Source organism: Labrus bergylta, chromosome 1, assembly GCF_963930695.1.
Source record: "Labrus bergylta chromosome 1, fLabBer1.1, whole genome shotgun sequence".
Taxonomy (NCBI): domain Eukaryota; kingdom Metazoa; phylum Chordata; class Actinopteri; order Labriformes; family Labridae; genus Labrus; species Labrus bergylta.
Window position 1 is genome coordinate 20,061,504 of NC_089195.1, and position 23,518 is coordinate 20,085,021.

General features: G+C 39.8%; 3 protein-coding genes across 3 annotated transcripts in view; all 3 read right to left on the reverse strand.

The window, feature by feature from the left end:
* Positions 1-161: 161 nt before the first annotated feature.
* Positions 162-14,280, reverse strand: mief2 (mitochondrial elongation factor 2). The gene is made up of 8 exons (XM_020643019.3): positions 14,083-14,280; positions 10,137-10,297; positions 9,326-9,491; positions 9,081-9,178; positions 7,923-8,099; positions 7,640-7,803; positions 2,819-2,971; positions 162-1,496 (listed from the first exon to the last, which is right to left on the reverse strand). The coding sequence occupies exons 2-8, from the start codon at positions 10,272-10,274 to the stop codon at positions 992-994; spliced, it is 1,401 nt and encodes a 466-aa protein (XP_020498675.2). The 5' UTR covers positions 10,275-10,297; positions 14,083-14,280; the 3' UTR covers positions 162-991.
* Positions 14,281-15,203: 923 nt separating this feature from the next.
* alkbh5 (alkB homolog 5, RNA demethylase) lies at positions 15,204-19,318 on the reverse strand. Its single transcript, XM_020644165.3, has 4 exons — positions 18,096-19,318; positions 17,920-18,000; positions 17,720-17,839; positions 15,204-16,540 (listed from the first exon to the last, which is right to left on the reverse strand). Exons 1-4 carry the CDS (start codon positions 18,812-18,814, stop codon positions 16,378-16,380), a joined length of 1,083 nt encoding a protein of 360 aa, XP_020499821.1. The 5' UTR covers positions 18,815-19,318; the 3' UTR covers positions 15,204-16,377.
* An 863-nt stretch (positions 19,319-20,181) lies between these two features.
* myo15ab (myosin XVAb) overlaps positions 20,182-23,518 on the reverse strand; it is a 50,310-nt gene continuing 46,973 nt past the window's right edge. Inside the window, 6 exon segments of the mRNA XM_065963557.1 lie at positions 20,182-20,712; positions 20,812-20,952; positions 21,117-21,250; positions 22,143-22,276; positions 23,163-23,296; positions 23,378-23,518. The exon segment at positions 23,378-23,518 is cut by the window's right edge and continues 19 nt beyond it. Of these exon segments, the coding sequence (XP_065819629.1) occupies positions 20,611-20,712; positions 20,812-20,952; positions 21,117-21,250; positions 22,143-22,276; positions 23,163-23,296; positions 23,378-23,518 (786 nt within the window). The 3' untranslated portion in view covers positions 20,182-20,610.

A 23,518-nucleotide genomic window follows, 5' to 3' on the forward strand; every position in this document is an offset into this window, starting at 1 on the left:
TAAATGTTGAATCTGTATACCTACATCAGCATGAGAGCTTTATCTGATATTACAGTGGTTCATGTCGCATGTTGGAGATCATACATTTTTGGTGTTTGGCTGATGCTGGTAATAACTTTACTAGAGTAAGAAGATAAAAAACAAACAGTGAAAACCAAGAATGAGAATCTAGACAATTGCTTTCACTTTTATTTGTTGTTTCACTGTTCACTCAGAAAACCCAAATTCTTTCACTCAAGGCTCAAGAAAACACAACCCAAAGAAATACCCACAACATTCATACTGTTCTAAAAGCAAGTGCTTAAAATGATTAGGCATCTTTCAACCATAATTTAAAGAGTAAGTTAACCCAGGTGACAGAACACTTAACAATATGAACAAAATACTGCTGAACATCGACCTCCACTGTGAGAAAATGTACACGCTGAGTTTAATAAAACCTAGTCAGACTGAGATGTTATTTGAATGCAGCTAAATCTGGTCATTGTCAGCAGGAAAATATATATTTCACATAGTTAGAATATATTAAAGTAGATTTATGCAGAGCAAACACTATAAATTATAGGACAGAAAGAAAAATTGCACAAGAGCAAAAAATCTCTACGTCTTCCCTGCTGTTAACGGACAGACTGACTAATTCTTCATTTTTGCACTGACAACCTGCAATAAAAAACATCACAGACACTTAAAAGCAAACTTGTCTTTAGTTTGAGAAGAGTTGTGATTAGGCACATTGTTCAAGATAAACACTTCCTCAGCTCTTTTACATGGCACTTCTCATCTCCTCAAAGTGATTAGCTTGACTCCATCACTTTCACTCGTGCAGACTTCTCCTTGCTTCTCCTCCATCAGTGTAGACATCAGGTGTCTGTCGTATTGTCATTCCTGCTGTGCTGTGTTTCCTTGTATCTAAGCAGAATGGAGAAGCTAAGAAAGGAGAGAAGTCTTCTTATAGAGAACTACATCATTGTCTATGTTTGTCTGATATTTGTTATATTAGCAATATTTCCGGCTCTGACACAGCGCAGTAGAGCATGAAGCCTATCTGATCCACCTGGTCCTCTGACAAGCTGCTCAGCAGATTGACAGCTGGCTTGAAGTAACTGTGTAGCGCCCCTTGTTCCAGGTAGCCAATAAGCTCTGTGACACATTGCTGGAACCTCACATCGAGGCTGACCTCGGACCAGTCCCTCTCACTGTCACTAAGGTGCAGGATTAGGTTTGCCAGGGGGGCCGCCTCGAGCGCTCGCAGTGCAGGGTTCAGTTTGCACACTGCTTTGAGGATTTTAAGAGTGTGTCTCCGGCATCCATCGTCAGCACTGTCAAGCTGAGTCAGTCGCTGGGTCTCCCACGGGTAAAGGGACAGGTGCCAGGCATTGACCCAGGGAGAGGTGAGCTCAGGTTGGCAGGTCAGAGCCACATCTTCCTCCCTCAGCAGAGGCAACATGGAGATGAAGAGGGGCGGGTCAGTGCTATCTGCCCCTTCACTTCCAGGTCTAAAGGATTACAGCAGATTGTCAAAACTGTTAGACAGAGCAGACACACGAAGTTTCATACACACATCACACAGGTCCATTGCTTAAATTATTTAAAACTTGGATGCCTACTATTTATCCAGCAGGTAAGGAAACACTTTAACCATCATCTGGATTCATGTTTCCTGTTTATTTTAAATCAAATATTTACTCTCATTTTAGCTCTATTTTTGTCTTCACCATCTGAATAAAACAAACCTGCATAAAGCTTCATTAGGAAGCTAAATTATGTCCACATTGTTCACTAACTCTGTCCGTTTCTCGTATGTGTATGGTCAGGTGTTTACAATAGTTTCATTATCTAAATGTTTTTATATGCTGAAAGCAAAGAGAGGCAGTGACAATTAAAACAAAAAAGGTTTCTTTTAGCATCTTGTTTGCCCAGGTTGATATCAATGATTTTTATGAAAATTGCCTTGTTGAAACTAGAGCCGCAAGGTTTAAACAATTAGTAATTAATTGAATTAATCCCCCATTTCTATAATGGTCAGAGTAATTTTTTAAGAAAACAAGTTCAGTTTATTTGAATTTTTTTTGTAGTTTCTGCAGTATGATGGGATTTGTTTCAAATGTAAAGTGGGTTATAATGTGTTATTATTATGACTACTCCTCCCTGATAGTAAACTGAAAATCTTTTGGTTGAGGTCAAAAGCAAACATTTGAAGGTGACATTTTTATCAATTGTCAGACATGGTATTAACAAGAAAACATGTTGATCATTAAAAAAATATTCATTAAATAACTGGAACGTAAGTTGCAGTCATAATCAATACTTTTAATTTAAGGTTGTTATACATATGGCACACAATTTGCAGAGACTAACTGATTGACATACAGTAGTTTTCTTTGAAAATGGACAAATTTTACCATTGAAACAATTAATAAGAGATAATTAATAACAACAAAAAACATAATCTGTGGTGTTCATTTATACAAACCCAGAATGCCTTTTGTTATCTGATTTATCCCACTTTATCTCTGGTATTCTATCAAACTTTCCCTGGCTTTAATGTGTTTTATTGACTCCCGCATAACAAATATGTTTTACTTAAATTATTTGATTAATTTAATTTTTATCTTAAAGTAATTTATTAAAGCCTTCTTTTTGTTTTAGTCTTTTATCATTTTATCTATTCCTATCAATTTCAGATTTTATTTCCTATCCGCCGTTTCTCTGAAGCTGCGTGCTTTTAAGTATAAGAGAGGTGCTATATAAATAAAGTTGAGTTGAGTTAAATCATAACATAAAAATAATCAATTAATGAAAATGCACGGGCACACACCTTATTTCCACTCTCAGGTCTGGTCCCCCCAGTACAGGTCTGACTTGACAGTCCAGAGTGCTGCTGATGGAGGGCCAGTTAATAGTTTCCATGACAGCTTTAATAAACATGTTCATAACAGATTCTGCAGACAGGTAACCACCAACCAGGTACCTACAAGACACAAGGAGAGAATTAGTGAATAACTTTTTTTTTTCCCAGAACAATATTATTTTTATACCATTAGCTGTGCAACATAGTCATTGAAGAATGCTGCTTCAATGTCAGTAACACAGGCTCATTTAAACCCATGCAAAAAAAATAATTAGTGTGTTAAGGTTTAATTAAAAAAAAAAAGTTCTGAACACTTAAGTTTTATTCTCTGAGCATCAACAGGAGAGGCAGTTGACGCGTGCCACACCCTCTGTTGATTGCAAGCTGAAAATCTTAGGCGGGATTTTCATCTGACGCTTCAGCGTGGCCACAGAGACCGGGCATCCACGACTACTGCTTTGCCTATTTCCTCTGGTCGTCTGCTAAACGCAACATGTGCTACAAAGAAATCTCTGTCATTCATGCGAACAGGAAAAGACACATCTGCCATAGACAATGCAATCTTAACAACTTGTCTCTGCTTAAGAAAGCCTCTTCTACCCACCCTTCATTTACTTTTGGCCTCTGGAACTGTCAATCTGCTGTGAATAAAACTGAATTCATCCAAGCACTTGCAAAAATGTCAGACATTCAGGCACTTGCCCTTACTGAAACCTGGATTCGCCCAGAAAACACAGTCACACCAGCTGCTCTGTCTGTTGACACAGTGTTCTCACACACACCCCGCTCTGTTGGACGTGGAGGTGATACAGGTATCCTCATTTCTAATACCTGGAAATTCAATAAACTCTTCCCACTGTGCAACAACTCCTCATTTGAATATCACACAATCATGGTTACTGCTCCTATTAAAATGTACATTGCTATAATTTACCACCCACCAGGGTGTCATCTGAATGATTTTGTTGTGGAACTGGACATGCTACTCTCAGAAATCCCTGATGATGGAACACCACTGATTGTAATGGGAGACATGAATATACAAACTGATAAAGCCCAGGCAACAGACTCTGTTGCTCTCCTATCCTCATTTGAACTCACACAGGTCCCAACTCCTCCTACCCACGAAGCTGGCAACACTCTTGATTTAATTCTGACTCGGAACTGCTCGACAGCAAACCTGACTGCACCCCTCTGCATCTATCAGACCACTTCTTCATTCAATTCACAATCTCCTTGCCGGAACTCCCTCAGGCACAGCCACAAATGGTGTCATACCACCAAAACATACGATCGCACAAGCCAGCTCAGCTGTCTAACGAGGTAATGGCTGCCATGCCTGCCCATAAGGTCTTTACCGCACTCTCTACAGACGAGGCTACAGACACACTCTGCTCCACACTAGCCTCATCTCTGAACAAGCTCTGCCCTCTGGTGTTCAAACCCGCTCGCAAAACCCACCCTAGTCCATGGCTCACTGAAGTCATAAGAGAGCAAAGAGCAGGGCTGAGGTCAGCAGAGAGAAAATGGCAAAAATCCAAACAGTCCGCTGAACTCAATGACTATAAGCAAAGACATTCTCCTCCAGCTTGAAAACGGCCAAGACAACATATTATCAGAACAAGATATGCAATGCCACAGATTAACTCACTGCTTCAACCACTTCCTCCTTCACCCTCCGATCTGTTCACACCAGACATGTTTGCCTCGTATTTTACTGAAAAGGTTGAAACCATCAGTAACCAGTTTTCTGAGCCTGACCAACTCAGCCCAAAGGCACCAACCAAAAGTGCCTCACTCGACTCATTCTCCTCTCTGACTGAGGACGAAGTCTCTAAGCTTGTGCTAGACTCTCAGCCCACCACCTGTCCTCTGGACCCAATACCATCAAGCCTCCTGCAGACCATTTCCTCTCCGCTTAATGCTGCACTTAAGCATGTCATCAACTCCTCTCTGTCAACGGGTGTGTTCCCAAACGCATTCAAGCAAGCTCGGGTCACCCCTCTGCTCAAAAAACCCACACTAAATCCAGCCCAGGTTGAAAACTACAGACCAGTTTCTCTTCTGCCCTTTCTGTCAAAAATACTTGAGCGCACAGTCTTTAACCAAGTCTCTGAGTTCCTGTCCAGAAACGATCTGTTTGACCCAAATCAGTCAGGCTTTAAGCTGGGCCACTCTACTGAAACTGCACTACTGTCACTAACAGAATAGCTGAGCTGCCAGAGCTGCGGGTCAGTCCTCAGTTCTATTACTGCTAGACCTGTCTGCTGCCTTTGACACAGTCAACCATCAAATCCTCCTATCCACACTCTCTGAACTTGGCATCTCAGGATCTACCCTCTGCTGGTTCGTGTCCTACCTCTCTGGGCGATCCTTTAGAGTGTTGTGGAAGGGAGAAGTGTCCAAAGCGCACAGCTTATCCACAGGGGTACCTCAAGGGTCAGTGCTTGGTCCCTTTCTCTTCTCCATATACACAAGCTCACTTGGTTCAATAATCCGCTCTCATGGCTTCTCATACCACTGGTATGCTCACGATACCCAGCTCTTTCTGTCATTCCCGCCAGACGATGTTACAGTCTTAGCAAGAATCTCGTCATGCCTTGCTGATATCTCAAATGGATGAATGAACGCCACTTTCAACTCAATCTTTCAAAGACTGAGCTCCTTGTCATCCCAGCCAGTCCCTCTATGCAACCACAGATCAATATCCAGCTTGGAACAACCAAACTCATGCCCACAAAGTCTGCCCGGAACCTGGGTGTCATGATTGATGACCAGCTAACTTTTAAGGTTCAAGTAGCTTCGATTGCCCGGTCATGTCGATTTGACCTGTACAACATCAGGAAGATCTGCCCTTACCTGTCAGAACACGCTACACAGCTCCTGGTACAGGCTCTTGTGATATCATGCATCGACTATTGCAACTCTCTACTGGCAGGTCTTCCTACATGCACTATCAAACCCCTGCAGATTATACAAAATGCAGCAGCACGACTGGTCTTCAACCTTACTAAAAGAGCACATGTCACTCCGCTGTTCATCTCCTTACACTGGCTCCCAGTTACTACTCGCATCAAATTTAAAACTCTGCTGCTCGCTTACAATACAGCGACAAAAACGGCTCCTCCTTACTTTAACGCTCTCATCCAGGTCTACACTCCCTCCCGCCCACTACGCTCTGCCAATGAAAGGCGTCTGATCCAACCTTCACAACAGGGTCCTAAGACGCTGACTAGAATGTTCTCCTCTGTTGCCCTCCAGTAGCGGAATGAAATTCCAAACTCAATTCGATCTGCAGAGTCCCTCTGCACCTTCAAGAAAAAGCTAAAGACCCAGCTCTTTCATGAATACCTACTAACTTAATGATGATGGTCTCGATATTATTGATGATGATGATGATGGTGGTGGTGACAATGGTTTTTGTTGGATAACGACGACTTATAAGATGGTTTCGATACTGATTAAAGCTCTCAAGAACTGCCAACAATGTTGTGCTTTGCCTCTGTGCAATGCCTGTCAGCACCTGTGTGTCCAATCGGACTCAAAGCTGATCGTTTGCTCTTATTGACATTGTTCCCTTTTTTTCTAGATCCTTGCTTGTGTTGTACTTACTCTCTGATGTACGTCGCTTTGGATAAAAGCATCTGCTAAGTGAATTGTCGAATTTAAAACAGGCAGAGTTGGGGACAGACGAACAAACTGAGGAATAAAACAGGACCAAGTATAGAGCCTTGGGGTGCTCCACGCACAATAGGGGCTGAGGAGGATGTAGTAAACTTCTGTCAGATTGATAGTGTTAACAAGAACATGAGGTTTGTGAAATTTATTGAAAAAACAACTCCTGAAAAATATTGTGTTTACTGTAATTTAACAATCGTCTGGTATCTGCTCCAGCTTTCCCTTAAAATGTCTAAAGATACAACTTTCCTTTAGCCCTTCTGCAATCTTGTCTGGAAGCACAAGTGGTTCCATTAATGTTAACGTTTAGGTACCGACCTCAACATCTCAAGAGGAGCAACAGCATCCATGATGCTATTTCAGGTGGAGTAAAATTATGAGGTCAACTCCTCAGTTTTTAAAACTAAGAGATGACTCAGAGTGAGTCACAAGAGCATAGTTGAAAGCAGCAGAAAACTGTTCTGCAGTATAAGGGTTAACGATGCAACACTTAAGAGTAGGAACACATGGTTCAAGTCTTTGACAGGGGAGGAAGATTCAAAATGCAATAGGATTGTGACAGGAAAACACTACATCACACACTTCCATATTAAGAACAGGTAAACCACATAATAAAACAAGGTCCAGTGTGTGGCCATGCTTCTGTTGGGGCCAGTCACAGACTGTACAAAGTCAAAAGAGTCAATAAGATCAAGGAAGTCTTTAGCCAGCGGCTTAGAGGGACAGCAGACATGTATAATCAAATCAACAATTGAAAGCCTGTTATATTTTGAAATGAGTCTAGCCAAGAAATCAGAGAAGTCATTGATAAAATCATTGCTATATTTATGTAGTCAAATAATCCAGGCACACAGAACCAGTTGAGATCTAACTATCAACCATGTTCTGTTAAAAAGTTAAAGAACAGTCCGGAGATGGTTGCCGAAGTTAAAATTAATTAAAATTCACAGTAATCACGAGTGGCAGCCAAAATATCAAGTTCAAATTTTCAAGACATGTTGGCACAAGCATTTTTTTTTATGATAATTTTGCCATTCATTTAAAAAGTTTGATAGTTAACAATAAAAAATCTTTGGATTAAAAATGTATTTATAATCAAGGAGTGATCACCTGTCCCAGTAACTGCGGCCTCTGGGAAAATATTCCAAATTGACCCGTCGGACCATCCAGTGCAGCGGGTGTGTGAGCAGTGTTTCCTCTCCTGGAATGAGACGCCACAGAGAGGCTTCCAGCTGTAGGGGCACCAGCAGACATGCATGGTCTGCACTGACCACCTAGACACACAAAGGAACAAATCCAGGGGGCATTTATGTGACAACTATACAAAAGTATATACAATAAAATGATTATTATGAGCCATTGAAATTACTGTACATATTGTGTTTGTGTGTACCTGAAGGTCATCTAGAAGGGAACCTCCGAGGCTCATTTCTCCTAGAGGCATGTCAGGATGACGACTGTGTAAAAAGCCTTGGATCTCAGTGCACATGTCTAGAGCCAAAGACTGAGCCCTCTGAACCTCATGTGGAGCTAGAGCTGCCCTGGTATGATAGTACTGCTGCAGCCGTTCCTAAACACAGTTTAAGATGGTACAATGTCAGGAAAGGTTTGCAAAAACAGTCAGGACAGCAGCTAACTGTGTCCAAGTGCAGTAAGTGCACTGTGTATAGGCATAAAAACTATGTTCAACTTACAGAGCAGTTTTGAGGTTTTTTTCCATCCACTGGGAATTGAGAGCAGCCGTCTCTTGATTAATACAACATTCAAACTCATTTTCTGCCTCTAAGCAGACTTAAGAACATGACAGGATTATGTTCTGCCTGTTAAGTCGCTGCTAAGAGTACTAAACAGCATACAAGCAATGCGGTTTTTTTCTGTAACTGCTTTTGAAAAGCATTCAAGGAGGATAAAAATCACTCAAAACTAGTGTGGTTACAGCATTAACAGTTGTATAGAATACTACACTAAAACATATTAGCCACAACACCTGTTTATTTGGGAAACAAGAGTGAAATGATTTTACCACTGTTGACCCAGAAAACTCCCATTTTATACATCTTTTGTATTTGTTTCTACACTACCCAGTGTTCTTTAAAAAAAAAAGGTTTCAATGAATGAGAAAAGATTTGCAACTATGAATTTAAACAAACAAATGCATAATCTCTCTTTAATAGCAAATCCCATTGTTATAAATCCTCTCTGATATCCACTCATGCTTTACAAATGCTCAACTAACATTTACTGAACAGATCATTTCATGTTCCTCGTAAAGAAAAAAACAAACATTTCTGCCTGTATGAATGTTCTGCACGGTAACTTAAAGCTTTTTCATGCATGTTCGACTTCTTTAGCAAACAACCCCCAAGGATTTTCATTATGCAGGGCTCTGCACATAACGTGTGTCCCATAAGCGCAGTGCTCTACAAATCTCATTTACACATGCAGAAATGATTGAGCCAATGCTATGCAGAGCTCATTCTGAAGCTGCTAACACTGAATTTATAATCTGCACTTTAAAGAGCTCAGAGGTGAAATGTGGGTGAGAGTGTACCTGCAGGCTTAGGACACACAGCTGGAGCCTCTTGGACTTGGATTCAGGTTTAGGCTGAACCTCCAGAGGCAATGTCTGATGTTGTTGGCACAGGTCAGCTGATTGAGGAAGAGGTAAAAAAAAAAAAAAAGAAGCTGTCATGTCAGAGGGATTCAGTGATGATAGTAGTACGTATCATATTTATTCTGTGATATTTCGGTCTCTTTTGGCCTGAAAACGTTCAGCTGCTGAGATGTAGCCGATACCTTTCTGCTGTCTTGTTGCCTTGGCGACATGTTTCATCACCACACCTTTTATGCCCTTCTTGATCAGTGTTGGCGACGAAGACACTAAACTCAACTCCTCCCAGCTCTCAGCCATCTTCTGCTCCACCTTTTCATCATCGGCAGCACGGCCGGCACGCTCTATCAGCTGAACACAAACACTCATCGTCACAGAGGTGCAGTCAAGCAGCAATGCACTGCAGGGCTGATAATTTGGTGAAGAGTAAATAACCTGCAGGCAAAGCTAACTTCAGCCTCAGGGAACTTCCAAATCTTACATGTTATAGTCAACAAATTGCAAATGGTACCTTGATCACTGCTGACCATCAAATGCATTTTGACCATATTTCTGTTGACCATGCAGCAGTGCTTTCCTTGTGTGGTTGTCTTTATTTGTTGTTAATTCGATTCCAGAGTCAACTACCAAACAGAAATAATTTCAGCCCATAAGATGTGACTTGGGAAATTGTGATTACCTCTGGATTGGACTACTGCCCTCAGCTTGAAAATGAAATCGAACAATTTGGAGTCTTGCCACTGAGTAGCTTTTGTATATTCAGTAGAACTTTGTACTCGCTAGAGAAACACGCTATAGTTTATGAAAAAGCCTTCGGATGAACTACCAATCTGTCAGTATGTAACATACAAAAAAAAAAAATCACAAGACATATTACATTTTTAAAGATAATTTATATATCTCCAAAAAAGATTCCTTTTAGTATCCATGAGGGAGTTGTATACGAGTAATGCACTGATGTGAAACTTAACTACCATCTTGAAAAAAAACACTCACTCGTTTCACTACAAGTGTTGCAATTCCAAGCATGGCAGCCCCACCAACTCCCAGAACCAGACGGGCATTAGACAGCAGGAAGTCAATCGCCATGGTGATGCCATCTTCGCCTCGCCTCCGACTGCCCTGGAAATTCATTGCTTCCTCTATTTGTGGTTAGCCTTTGGAAAGAGAATGTATAAATTCAAGTGAGCAGAAAGTAGATACAAGTAAAGTAGTTAATGACGCAGCAAAAAAGAGCAAGTGAGACACATCGTCAGAAGAAAGTTTAGATCTATATTCATGTATTATTCATCTTTTTGTATCTTAGGTAAATTAAGAATGGGCAAGCACACATAAGACCAGTCTGCAAACCTTTTCTTGTATTACAAAAGGATTTGATAGAATAGTCATAAATATGGTAATGCCCCTTTTATTTCTTAAGCCTGCAGTTGTTAAACATATTCAGCATCCATTTAAGTTCCTTAAAAATGCACATCTTTTTCCTTTAACAGTTCTTTTTTTACTATGTCTCAGATCCACAGGTTTCACTTAGTTTGGCAAATTAAGAAACATTTACATATAACTACTAGCCTTCTTTATCTCTGAGTTACAAAATACTTAAGCTGGGCATCTGTATGAATGCTATGACGTGAGGAACATGGGATGAACAGACAGTTATAAACAGCTCATGTATATTCAGAATAGTAGCGGTTTCTAAACTTTTTTGTTGTATTTTTTTGTCACATCATGTAATGATAGCACTGACAATATTAAAAATCAAATCTTGAACATAGTCTCCTATGCGACTTGGAATTCTGGCTTCCGGGTCAGAACCTACTCTGGCTGGGTTGTGTGCGATCGATTAACTGGTGTTAACATTCTTTGAGTTTCAAAACATTGATAAGTCCACACAGAGTGACTTAACATTTGCACTGGCCTTGCAAAGTTCAGAGCTGGTTTAAAACTATTACTTGTTGAGCCACTTTCAACCTATTAAATGCTAATTTCATAAACTTCAGTTTGATAGTCCATTTTAAAACAGGCATCAGTGGCTTTACTCACCCTACAGTCAAAGTATTTAGTTTACAGCTCAAGAAGCGCAATAAGGCATGCAGTAACTCTTTAAAGGCACACCCTTCATGGAATGAGAGATCAAAGAATGAAGACTCCTTTTTCCTCATTCCCTCAAACTCGTTTGTGTCTTAGTTTTTTGTTTCTGCTCATATTGCAGTAACAGCCTGAGAGTTAAAGAAGTATAGGGCCACTGATGTATTAAGTTAAGGTGACATAAAGGTCATCTCTATGGATTGAATTATGGTGTGCACTGTGCAAACTTGTTTTTTAGGTGAATTTGTGGTATAGGTCTACAAAAATAGGAGTTGACAAATTTATATGCATTTAATTTGATGGTTTATTTGATAGGAACAGATACAAGATACATAGACAAACTAAAAATAGCAATCCAATGCAAGTATCATAATGGTTATAACGGATGTTTGCAACACTCTCCCCTAGAAGGGCTTTGTGTAAATAAATGATTAAAACATAAAGAAATGTCCCATCATACAGGAATTTGGACTTTTTTTTTGAGAAAGAAACCTCTTTGCGTGTGTTTCCTAATGACAATAAAACTAACTGAATTTGGGTCATGTTTTATAAGCTTTCACTTATAATGATGAATCTTGTATTAGATGCTGCAAGTTTAAGCCAACTTGCTTTGTACTTTCAGTGTTTCCCCTAGGTTTACAGCGTTGGGGGGGTGGGGACAACCGACATGCCGACACAAACACTTGCAGGAATCTTGGTGTTCATGTGTTACTTTTAACGACAGATGTCCTTTTCTATCAGAAAGGTGTCCTTAAATGACTTCTTTCCCTGATTCCCGACTCTATCCACTATCCTATCTCTACAATAAAGGTACAAAAATCCCAAAAATAAGTCTTTTTTTTTTTTTTCTACTAGACCTTTAGGGGGGGCAATATAATGGTAGGGGAAACACTGACTTTAAAAAAAAAAGATGCTGTTCGTCTGTTTCTGTTGGCTGCTTCTGAGTAAGAGAAGTTGTTCCAAATAAAGTCTTCTCTGATGAACTTTTGAGAAAAGAGATGATTTTTTTTTTTTTTTTTTTAAGGCAGCATTTGAGTATGTTTCCAAAAGCTTTAGCCACTTGTGAGGTTTTTAATGATAGGAAACTAAATTCATTTGTAGTGGGAAAAAAGTTTTTAAAATAAATAAATGTGTGCAGTGCACTGTGCTTATCGTATTTAGCTACAGGAACCTGAGATCCAAAAATAGACCCAGAACTCAACTCTAAACCATTTCAACAGAGTGCCTGTGCCCTCTCCTTGCCAGAGGTACAGCAGGATCCCTGAATGGAGACACGCTCTATTAATAGACTCAATAAATGTCTGAGTCACACCAATAGGGTCAAATATATACAACAACCTCCCTAGTCTAGTAACAGCATAAATAATGTCTGCAGCATGTAGGTGACGTGTTCATTATCTTAACAGAGTTCACGTGACTGTTCATGTAACTTTACAATCAGGCTAAGCTAAGGTCTCTTGGTGTTGACAAATATTATCTGACATAGTAGCTGCGAACAAATGGAGGAACTGACAAACAGATAAATTAGGTCAGAGAATAACTCAATTCCCCAACATGTTTGTTCATAATGATGTTGTCTCATGCCAACCAAAACAGAACAAATGCGCAAGTAAAGCTTCTCATTAAAGAAATAATTTGGTTATACAGAAGGGCTTGACGTTACTAGTTTTAAGGCAACAAATTCCTGTTCTTATGTCGCCATCAGTGACATAATATTACATATTAAACACAGGAACAGCAAATAGTGCATTCCCCAAAAAAAAACAAGTATATTTTTTTATATTACCATGCATTATTGCATAGTGATAGCATCAACGATAACACTGTATAAGATAAATTACAAGGGGTAAGTTGGGATAGTAAACAAAAAAAAAAAACACCTTTCAACAAAAAACATGCTTTAATTTATCTCGGGTTTTGTAATCACTGAGGATATGAAGTTAGTAAAAAACAAACCACATTTTCAGTTTTTCAAACCAGGAGCAGATGCATGTATGATAGTATGTTTAACACTTGTTAAAGTTAGCTTTGCGGCTGTGGCTCAGTTGGTAGAGTCGTCGCCTCTCAACCGTAAGGTCGAGGCTTCATTCCCCAGCTGGGCAACAGGTCCGATGTGTCCTTGGGCAAGACACTTAACCCCAAATTGCTCCCGCTGCTTCGGTGGCGGTGTATGAATGGCATTAGTTACTTCTGATGGATGATACGACATAGAGATCATCACTACCATCCAGTGTGTGAATGGGTGGGTGTTACATGTGGTGTAAAAGCGCTTTGAGTAGTTGGAAGACTAGAAAAGCGCTATATAAGCTCAAGTCCATTTATCTGTGAAAAAAAAATCATCAGCAATACAATTGTTTCCTTTACTTTTCACATGCAGTATTTAAATGCTTTGTGTGTGTACAGTCTATATTTTGTGTTTGTTGGACTGTAATGACCGAAAGGTGGCAGCACTGCGATACAACAACAACAACGCAGAGACATGACAGCAGAATAAGAGGATACTGACTTTACCAACAAGACTGTGTCAAACTAAATATTTTTAAATGCATCTATTGATACAACACATGGCATCACCCAGGACAGACAGCTGATATGATAAACTTCAAACAACCTAAAAGTCTCAAATGTAACACCACACATTGTTATCAGACAGCCTAAAAACCCATGACGTATACTACACCGGACACGACTATTAGGCCACAGATAATTATAGTAACATTATTGTCGTCAGCATTAAGAACAGCAGCTCACAGATAAAGGTCTGCTGGCAACTAATGTTAGCTCGTCAAGTAGGCCAGCTAGTTGTTAACTTCATTAGCAGTCAGTGAAGGTTTTCACTTCTTTAAAATACACTTACCACTAAGGAGGGAGAGAAATGTAGCAGACCGACTCCCAACCATCAGCTCTTGATGAGACTAACACGTAGTCGACGCCTTAAAACAACAAATCGTTAAATGACTTTCTAACGTTGACGGACTTAAATATAACTCAGCATGTAAGCTAACAGCTGTTTTCTTCTTCTTCCTTGTAATTGCGGTTGCGCTCCGACCTCAGGCGACAGCAGCGCCACCACGAGAAGCTCCAGAACAACAAGCTGCAAAAAAAAAACCATTTTCACAAGGTCAACTAAGTTCTGTCTTTCTTTCTTTACTTGCTTTCCTTAACATCACGTCGTCTTAATCAGCTGTTTAAGTTGGACCTCTCTGCAAACTTTTAAAACAACTCGAATGTTATTTGTTGTTTTTCTATGTAAACCTTAAATAAATGTGGTTCTGTTGATTATTACACAAATCAAATTCAAATCATTTCAAGCTTTTTTAAAATACTTAATTGAATTTGACATAGCAATTATAAAATAAGTGTCCCTTCTTTCTCCTATTTTTTTTGTTAAACGTTATAGAATTAAAATAATCAAATAAATGTTATGTTTCACAACATTGCTAAACATACAAAAACGAACTACTAGGGAAATACGGTAATGCAATTGAAAGATTGTTTTCCCCTTGTTTAATTTCAACCTGCATGAAAATCCAGGTTGGCTTGATAATATTTTTTAACCTCAATTTCCATTAATCAAAAATATTATTCTATAGTAAATAAAATGATTTCAATGAGGATAAACCTCAGAGACCTTTAACAGTCAACTTTTCTGCTCCAAGACTAAAATCTAGAATCTAGAACCGGGCACACATTCTCAGTTTCGGCATAATTTGCATTGGATTACATTTCTTCTTGAGTTGTCAGTCTTGCCACAGACTATCAAACTTGATTGAGTTTTTCTTAAAGGTGTAGAAACAAAGCTTTTACTCAGTAACTGGTTCTTTTGTTTGATTAAATTATCATCATATTGAACAAGAAATGAGCAACTGCTGCAACTGGCAGTAGAACAAATAATACATTTTTTTTGTTCCCTGGCTAGCTATATGAACAGCAGTTTAGTTAAGGAAAACCTTTTTTTAATGAATGGCAGACAACACCTATGGGAAACAATTTTGGATTTATTCCACTCAGGCAGAACCTTAGCAGCCAAAAATAAAAATAAAAGGCCCCTGACGCCTTGAAACCATATTGTCACTATTCTGTCCACAAAGTAGGAGTCCAAATATCCATTATGTCCTGCTTGTTAACTGTTATTTTAAACCTTTTCTAACAGGTTCAAGTTCACAGCTGTAGCAGAACCTCAGAAAACCATGGACAAAACTGGTTTTACAAAGTAATTACGAAGGTTACTTTGATTAATGTGTAACTACAGACAACCCCGGCAGTCAGTTACAAAAGCACCTTTGCCAAATATGGCTGACAAGGAGCAAGAAATAAATGTAGCCTTGTTTACAGTAAACTGCAAGGGCAAACATGTCTGGAAAGTGAGCTTCTTCTCTTTCTTGTTTTTTAAAAGATTGAAAAACAAATAATAGAAATACTTTTGCCAATTTAAAGTTCTGACTGGCCCAAAATAAAAAATGAAAACATCGATTAAATGCAGAACAGCAATAACATGGTCTCTCTCTTTAGACTGAAATTAGAGTATTTATCGAAGCTTAAGTTAGTGTTTAATTAATTCAGAACTCAGGAAGTTTGCCGAACATATTCTCATTGTTTTAACAGAAACTACAACAGGGAAGTGAACAAATACTAAAGATCTGGTGTGACAAAGTAATCACGAGTCAGTATCGTAGGTTTGAAAAAACAAAGGTTTCATTCTGCATAAAAGTTTCCCCGATGAAAGAATATACAAACCTATTGTACATTATAACAAGTTAGATTACAGCTCCTTTTGTACAAGTCCATACATACATCTTCCTCTTATCTCTTGCGGTCTGTACATCTTTGTTACAAAAAATACATGCCATTTTTAAGTATCTATGGGCATAGAGAGAAGAAATGTTTAATTTAAGGTAAAGATCATCTTAACAACAGAGCCCGACTGTACTAAGTAACTTGAGGATTTGCACTTTGTAGCAGAGACGCCAGCTTCATCTGCCAGAAACAGAAAATGCACTCAATCGGATCAAGACTCAAATCAAAACGCAGACAAGATGACTCAGTTCCGTGAGCAAAATAAATGATGTCCGATCAAAGAAAATTACAATACTGAACTTCATAAATGAGCGGGTATATTTATATATGCGTACACGTGTGGAGAGAGAAGTGCTCAGTGGCGTCTCATTTTGACTTTGCGTCCTGAACTCTCTCTGTGTTTGTCAGAGTCTTGACCCCCACGTCTCCAGTAGTTCTCTGAGCTGATGCTGTGGCGGCGTTGGCGGGAGTTGGACGGGTGTCGGTTCTCCTCTTTGTCCATCTCGAGAACTCTTGGCCTGGTGCAGGAAGAAGATTCAGACATCGGGAGTCAGATTTGGATCATTATTTACAACATCCTGCACTGCTTCATTACAAACGCCTGATGACAAATAACATTATGGTTTTTGCCTTTTACTTGATCATAATACTCAAAGTATAATGTGCTAACTTTTCTTCCCAGTGTCATCTATCGCAATGTTTCTTTTCATCTAAATCCTAATCTAATTTACATTCACCATATACTTGATGTTTTTATTTTTCACTTGTATTAGACGTTCTTTTGTTTCAATTATATTTTCTGCTTTAACTTTGGAGCAATCTGACACCAAAACTTCCATCAGGATTAACAAAGTTTTATTTTATCTTTTGCTAAACTTGAATAATTTCAGGCATCTTTGCTTCGTCTTTGACAGTAATCGAATGTATTTGTTTTACAGTCAAATGCAAGACATTAAGGAAATCATCATGAGCTTTGGGAGACACTATCAACTTCTTTTCTATTTTTTTTTTGTCAATCAAACAACTACCGGTGATCAATTAATCAGGAATGAAATCATTAGTTACAGCCCTAAAACCGAGCGAGAGCTGTGATTCAGCGATGTTAAATAAGAAAGACTGTCTTGTGTCCTATTCTCAGGCTGCTTTAAAGATGGATTTTAAATAATGGTAATCTTTAAAGTCTTAATTAATGACTCAAGTCAGCACAGGGGACGCTCGCCCCTGCTTCTCACAGTGAATCCCCCGATACATTTTTCAACATCCCATTCATCATTAACTGTGATTAAGAGAGAAAATGTTGATGTCTGCTTCATAAAGTCTGACATGCAAAACCATTGACTGACAGATTTGATATAACTGTGAGCTCAGCTTACACACAGAGACACACACAAACACAGAAGGTGATCTGAATATTACTTTGGATAGACAAGCTCACTTGATCTGAGAAGATTTATCCCAACATCTTCAAATGGTTTCTTTCACCGTGTTTTACAGTTTGTTACACTGATTTTGGGGTTAAGAGATGACGTTCGAGATAAACTCAATACAACTACCTCATAAGCAGTCAGGATGCACATTTCTCTTGGTTCATGTTTTATGTTGCTGTGCAGCCGTTACATTAAAATGAGTGCATTCAATTTAGACTTTTGACATGTTCTGACCCACTGCATACCTGCACTTTGTGTGCAGGTGTTTACCTGTGAGCAGCATCAGGGTCTGCTCTGCGAGTGCGTTTGGCTTTCAGAGGAGCAGGTCTCTCTACAGGAGATGAGCTTAACGGGCTGTCAGAGTCCACTCGAGGGGCATCAGGTCTAGTCCTGAGAAAACAAAAAAATGAATCAGAATGAGATTGGGAAAAAACGAAGAAACACTTTTCACGACAGTACTTGGGACCTACTTTCTCAGAATGATAACGGCACGCCGCTCCTTGATGTCTTGTGGTCGGATGCAATGAGTGATGTCATCGGCAGCGTAACCACTGAGGAAGAAAGACAACGAGTTACGTTCTCGGACGCCACACACTTGACAGCATTTCAACACGTGCATGACAGTAAACAAAAAGGCCATAACCACCTGAGCACCGTGACGCTCCCTCTCCTCACGGGCAGGACAAACACAGGCTCGGACACTCGGATCGGCTTGAACTGGAAGCGGCAGCCGAAGCAGAGCGCGCTGTCACTGAAGAAGGACACCGACACGATGGGACGTGCGAATATGTGCAGAGGATCCACATGTGACACGATGCAGCCACCTGGTTGATAATCATTAATGACCGCGCTGTTGACAAAACCTTCCGGGATCACTCCACTGGACACCAGGCGCTTAATCACCAGCTCATGCACCCAGTCCGGGATGTCATCCACTTCCCCTTTACGGTACAGCCTCTCTTGGCCGGGTCCACGCTTCTCCAACTGGGACCCGTACGTGTACCCCTCCCCGAAGAAATACTTGTTCCGGAGGGGGGCCCTGTCCACGGTGTGCTCCCGGTAAAGTCCGGCCTCTCCTTTGGCCACCACGTCGTCGATCTTCTCCTCGATGAGGGCGCACTCCTCCGGGGTGAAGGTGTTCTTCTGCAGGATGCTGCTCCTCACCCGGCGGGCCTCCTGCTCCCGGATGTCCGCGCTGTCATCGCTGTGCTCGTAATCGTCGTCGTCGGATTCTCGGCTCTTACGCTTTTTACCCTTTTCACCGCCGTTACTCGTACCGTCCGCGTACTTGTTTTTCTTCTCGTCTCCGTGTGGCGTCATGGACTTCAACTTCTCTCTTAAGTCGGAGTATCCGCTGGTTGCCATGTCAGCCCCCCCCCCAAAAAAATAAAAAAAATAAACAAGCGTTTCTGCTTTAATGCGATGAAGCTCCTAGCTGACACTTAGCATTTCAGCACATTTTGTAACGGGGTTAATGACAATCTTGTAGTGTAACAGGGGGAATCATAGATCGTAGATGTCCGCCTGTATAACACAGCACTCACTCTTCACTTTCTGCGGTGTCCAGGATAACACACGTAGCTAACATTAGCTGAGAAGCTCCGCTGTTGTAGCTAGCGTTAGCCTGGCTTGGTCCGCCGCCGCTTTGCAAATGCCGACAAAACACGCAGCAACATTTCACATGTCACCGCTAAACTCCAACCCAGGGTGCTCCTGGGAAGGTCGCATTCAATTTCTCGAGTCCAAGAATCGACATGTTTTTTGTTTTTTTTTATATCCACACAAGGTTCAGCCAAAGTGAGTTTACGCGATCATAACGCGTCTTCAAGAGGAGAGGCTGAAAATAAACTCGTGTAGCCTTGCTGGAGCTTCGCGCATGCTCAGTGGGGGGGGACCTGCCGTGTTTGAGGAGAAATGGTCACGTGATCCTGAGCGGAAGGTACATAAATCCATTTTTGGAGTTTTGAGCTTCTGTCATCCGTGGCTTCAGACGAATGCTAATTTTATCTCACTTACCTCTTTAAAATGTGCACATGGTGTACACATTAATACATATTGAAACATGCGGTGGTGGCTTTTTTTTTTCATGCGTTAACTAGACCTATACAATTCTCTGTATTCAGAGATAAAAAAATAAACATTTTTTGATTAAGATTGTCATTCTATTTTCAGTCCAATATAATTAATGATTGAATACATTTGGCTTTTAGACTGTTGGAAAAAAACAATTGTTTTAAAAACAATGCTTTGAGCCCTGTGGATTTGTCAAAACCATGTTTTAGGCCTATTTACTATTTATGAAACTACAGACCATGACCACTAAAATACATAAATCAAGGAATTCATTCTCGAAATTAATGAATAAAAAATGGATTGTAATTTTGTGAAACCACATTAAATATTCAAAATAAATAATTAACAAATAAAAACAAAATCCAAAACCTTCCGTTGAAATAGAAAAACAGTCTTCTGACCTGACAAGGACTTCTTAAATACTTCTTGTTTCCAACAACAGAATTGGGAAGAAACTTGCAGATTATCTTCATTTTAAACAACATTTCCTAAGTATTTTATGTCACAGACTTACAGACTTAGCAATACATTGTGAAATAAAATTAAAAAATCCAATTTATTTTTTTCTCAAGGGCTTTGCTGAAAAATGTTGTTTTGCCATTTCATACTGATATGTTGTTTAATAATTTATCAAAACAGGAATGCGGAGATGTCTCCTCTTAAAATTGCTTGCAAAATTTATTTTGACAAAATATTCTTTACAAAATAATGAAGCATTAACACGTTACACAAACATTTAGTTTTATAGAGAAAAGTGTCAGTAAAAAAAATAGAAACATGTTTCATATCAATATACTCTTTTAACCCTGAAGGCACAGGCCGATGAAGCTTACTCGCAGCTCATCTTTACACCTGTGCAGAAACAAAATCTTACATTTTCAATGACTCAAAACTACAGCAGTAAGTGCCAACCTGAAATAAACATTAAATTATAATGTCTACTCATGTTCAGATGAAGAAGTATAATCATCAAGAGTAGACTTTACATTCACATTTGAGTTTATGTGTGACACACAAACACCTGAAGACAAGAAGAGGTAGGACATTTTAAGGGATTTGTCTGACGTATTTGAGTGTGTAGGCAGGTGTTAAAGCATGGTGATTTCACTGGGTGGCAGGGTGAGCCTCTTCTCCCGCACAGATATCATGTTTTCCACCTGCATGGCGATGACTCGACACAATTCCAGGCCCTAAAGACAAACATGGCTGATGTTAATAAAGAGACCGAAAATAAAAGAACAATTGTATATGGCCTCTGAAGAAAGTCCTTGTCTGGGTTTTTGAAGTACCTGCTCTAGCTGCAGTTGAATGACCCGCTGTGTGCTCATGTCTCCCACCGTTAGGTCTACATATGGGTAACTGGTTCCAGCAGTGGGCCTCTGGGTGCGGCTGGACTGCACCTCCACTAGGGGGACCACTCCCATAGGCTCCTGTACCACAGAGACCAAACATTATAACACATAACTATCTAATGGAACTATGTTACCCTGCGTCTAGGCTTATGTTTCAGTCACGATGGGATGAGTCATATCAGAGCTTCATCATCGTGACTCTTTATGTTTGTGTGTGTGTTTCTGTGTGTGTAGGTCCTTACGTGTGTATTTTTGTGGAGGAAGTGGAGACCATGTTGATTGACGGCAACAATACAGGGGGCGTAGAAAGTGGTGGAGCTGCTGCTGTGGATGAAGAAAAACGAGGAACCGAACATGGGGAACGCACTGACCAGCCCTGTAAACACACACACACAACTTATTTAGAGTTAAAGCAGATGGTCACGTGGCATCGCATGAATTCGATGTAAAAGTATTTTAAGACATGCAGCACAAATGTTCTTCATCAAATCCTGGGAAGACTCAGGATGTGACAAACTTCCTGTGTTTCAGGAGGACTCTTTTGTCATGTCAAAACAAAAAGATCATGCGGGTCATAATCAGGGCGATCTCTAAGATCATTTTTACACAGAACTTCTTAAATTAATAATGAACTTGTAATGTAGCGGAGTGCTATTTGATTCTGCATATTTAATATTGAGGTTTTTCATTTTAAAGCAGGAAACTGGTAGGGGGCACTCTCTTTTTAAACAATTGATTATAGTTGCATTGCCATTTGGACCTCAAAAACAACAACTGGCATCTAGCATTCTTTAGGGTGAATGGATTGGCATTTACAATATCAAATAGTGCCGAATATGTGTGAGAAACACAAACACAGTGACAATATATAATTGGTAACTTGCTTGAATGTCCTGCAGGTCATAGGGGGAAGAGCAAACACTATGAGAATGTTATGACTGAGTTAAAGAAAATAACTGGAGCATCTCGAAAAGACAGTATACAGTGTTTTGAAGATATCCTTAAATAAATGCAAATTAAGACCTCAGTTACAACTTTTGTTCTTGCTTTACGACCAAAAGCCAAACATAGATATCTAACCATTAATTCATTTGCTAACAATTGCTCAAAAACTGTTTTTTTTAACTAAACACTGATATAGGACTTATTCATACTGTCCAGGTGTAAGAGTTTAAAATGCATCATACATGATCCAAAATATGTCAGTTTCGCCAAAATGAAGAGTGTTAACCTCTTGTGTCGCCTCATAATGCAAACAGGGAACTTACCCAGAAACTGTGCTCTGGCCTGATGTGGGTTCAGGGTCTGCACTTGCTGCATGTGCTGTGTAGCCATGGTAACCCACTGCTGGGGTGGCTGCTTTTTGAACAGAGGTGCGGGGATATACTCAGATAACTCGTGTCTGGAATAGAAGAGAAGATAAAGATAAGTCTGCTTCACTCTGTGATTTCTCAGAATGATTTTACTCGGTGAGCCGCTCTGCTCTGCTGTCTACTGAGTGTGTGGGAGGAGAGCCACAATGATAACCAGTAACCCGAAAGAAAGGAGGTTAGTTTTTTTTACGGTTAAGAAAAATAAAATGTCATGCACTTTAGACAAAAAAAGAAATATTGAAACACTACACTGTTGTCATCCCTTCAGCAAAGTGTTTGTTTCTGCACGGCTTAAGAACATCAGTGTGAAATGGAAAATCTATAAATCCATTGCATGGCGCGCCGGTGGCCTAGTGGTTAGTTTGTGCATCCATGTACAGCAGCCCTCAAAGCGGGCAACCAGAATGATACTGTGGATCCTTTCCCACTTGTCATTCCCCACACTCTATCCACCTGATTTCTCACTCTATCCACTGTCCTGTCTCTCTAATAAAGGCATAAAAAGGTCAAAAATAAATCTCACAGTAACTTGTGTATACGTTGTCTGATTTGGACACAGGCCTATTAATAAGTGTTTATCCCGTGTCATCTCTCATGCTAATTTGCTTAGACAGAGGAACAGTTTAAGGTGGGTTTTTCAAAAAAAAAAAAACAAGTCGGTAAAATGTATTTCATCTAATGTCATCCTTTGTTTGTCAATTTAAGATTTTGAAATCAAATTGTGCTGATGTAGGTAACGGGGAGACCTGAATAGTAAAAAAAAAAAAAGGGCTTCTCTGTTCTTTTTTATTTTCTACGTATATTCTCACTTTTTTGTTGCAATAATATATATACACTGTATACTATATATATTTTTTCTCTGATCTCAAAAACTGTAAAATTCAGAATTAGAAAAGTTTCTAACTGTTTGCTCACATGCTGGGGATGAAGATGATGTCTTTAGCTCTGTGCTGCAGAGTTGCCAGTTTGGAGATTTGATGGAACTGCTGGTCGCTCACTTTCCCATGTGGAAGAACATTCAGCAGGCCTTTACGGTAGTCTGGCAGGATCTAATTATACACAAAAACACACCAGTTACATTCACACATAAGTATTAATGCATAATGTATATGAAGCATCACCTGTTATACCTGGTTATAGTGCATGGCGACACAAAGCTCATTATCAAACTTGAGCGGTTGACTCCAGATGACTCTTCTGAACCAGAAGCTGTAGTTGGTGTCGACGACCTCGGCCTCTGTCGCAACATCCAGGATGTACTCATGTTTGTT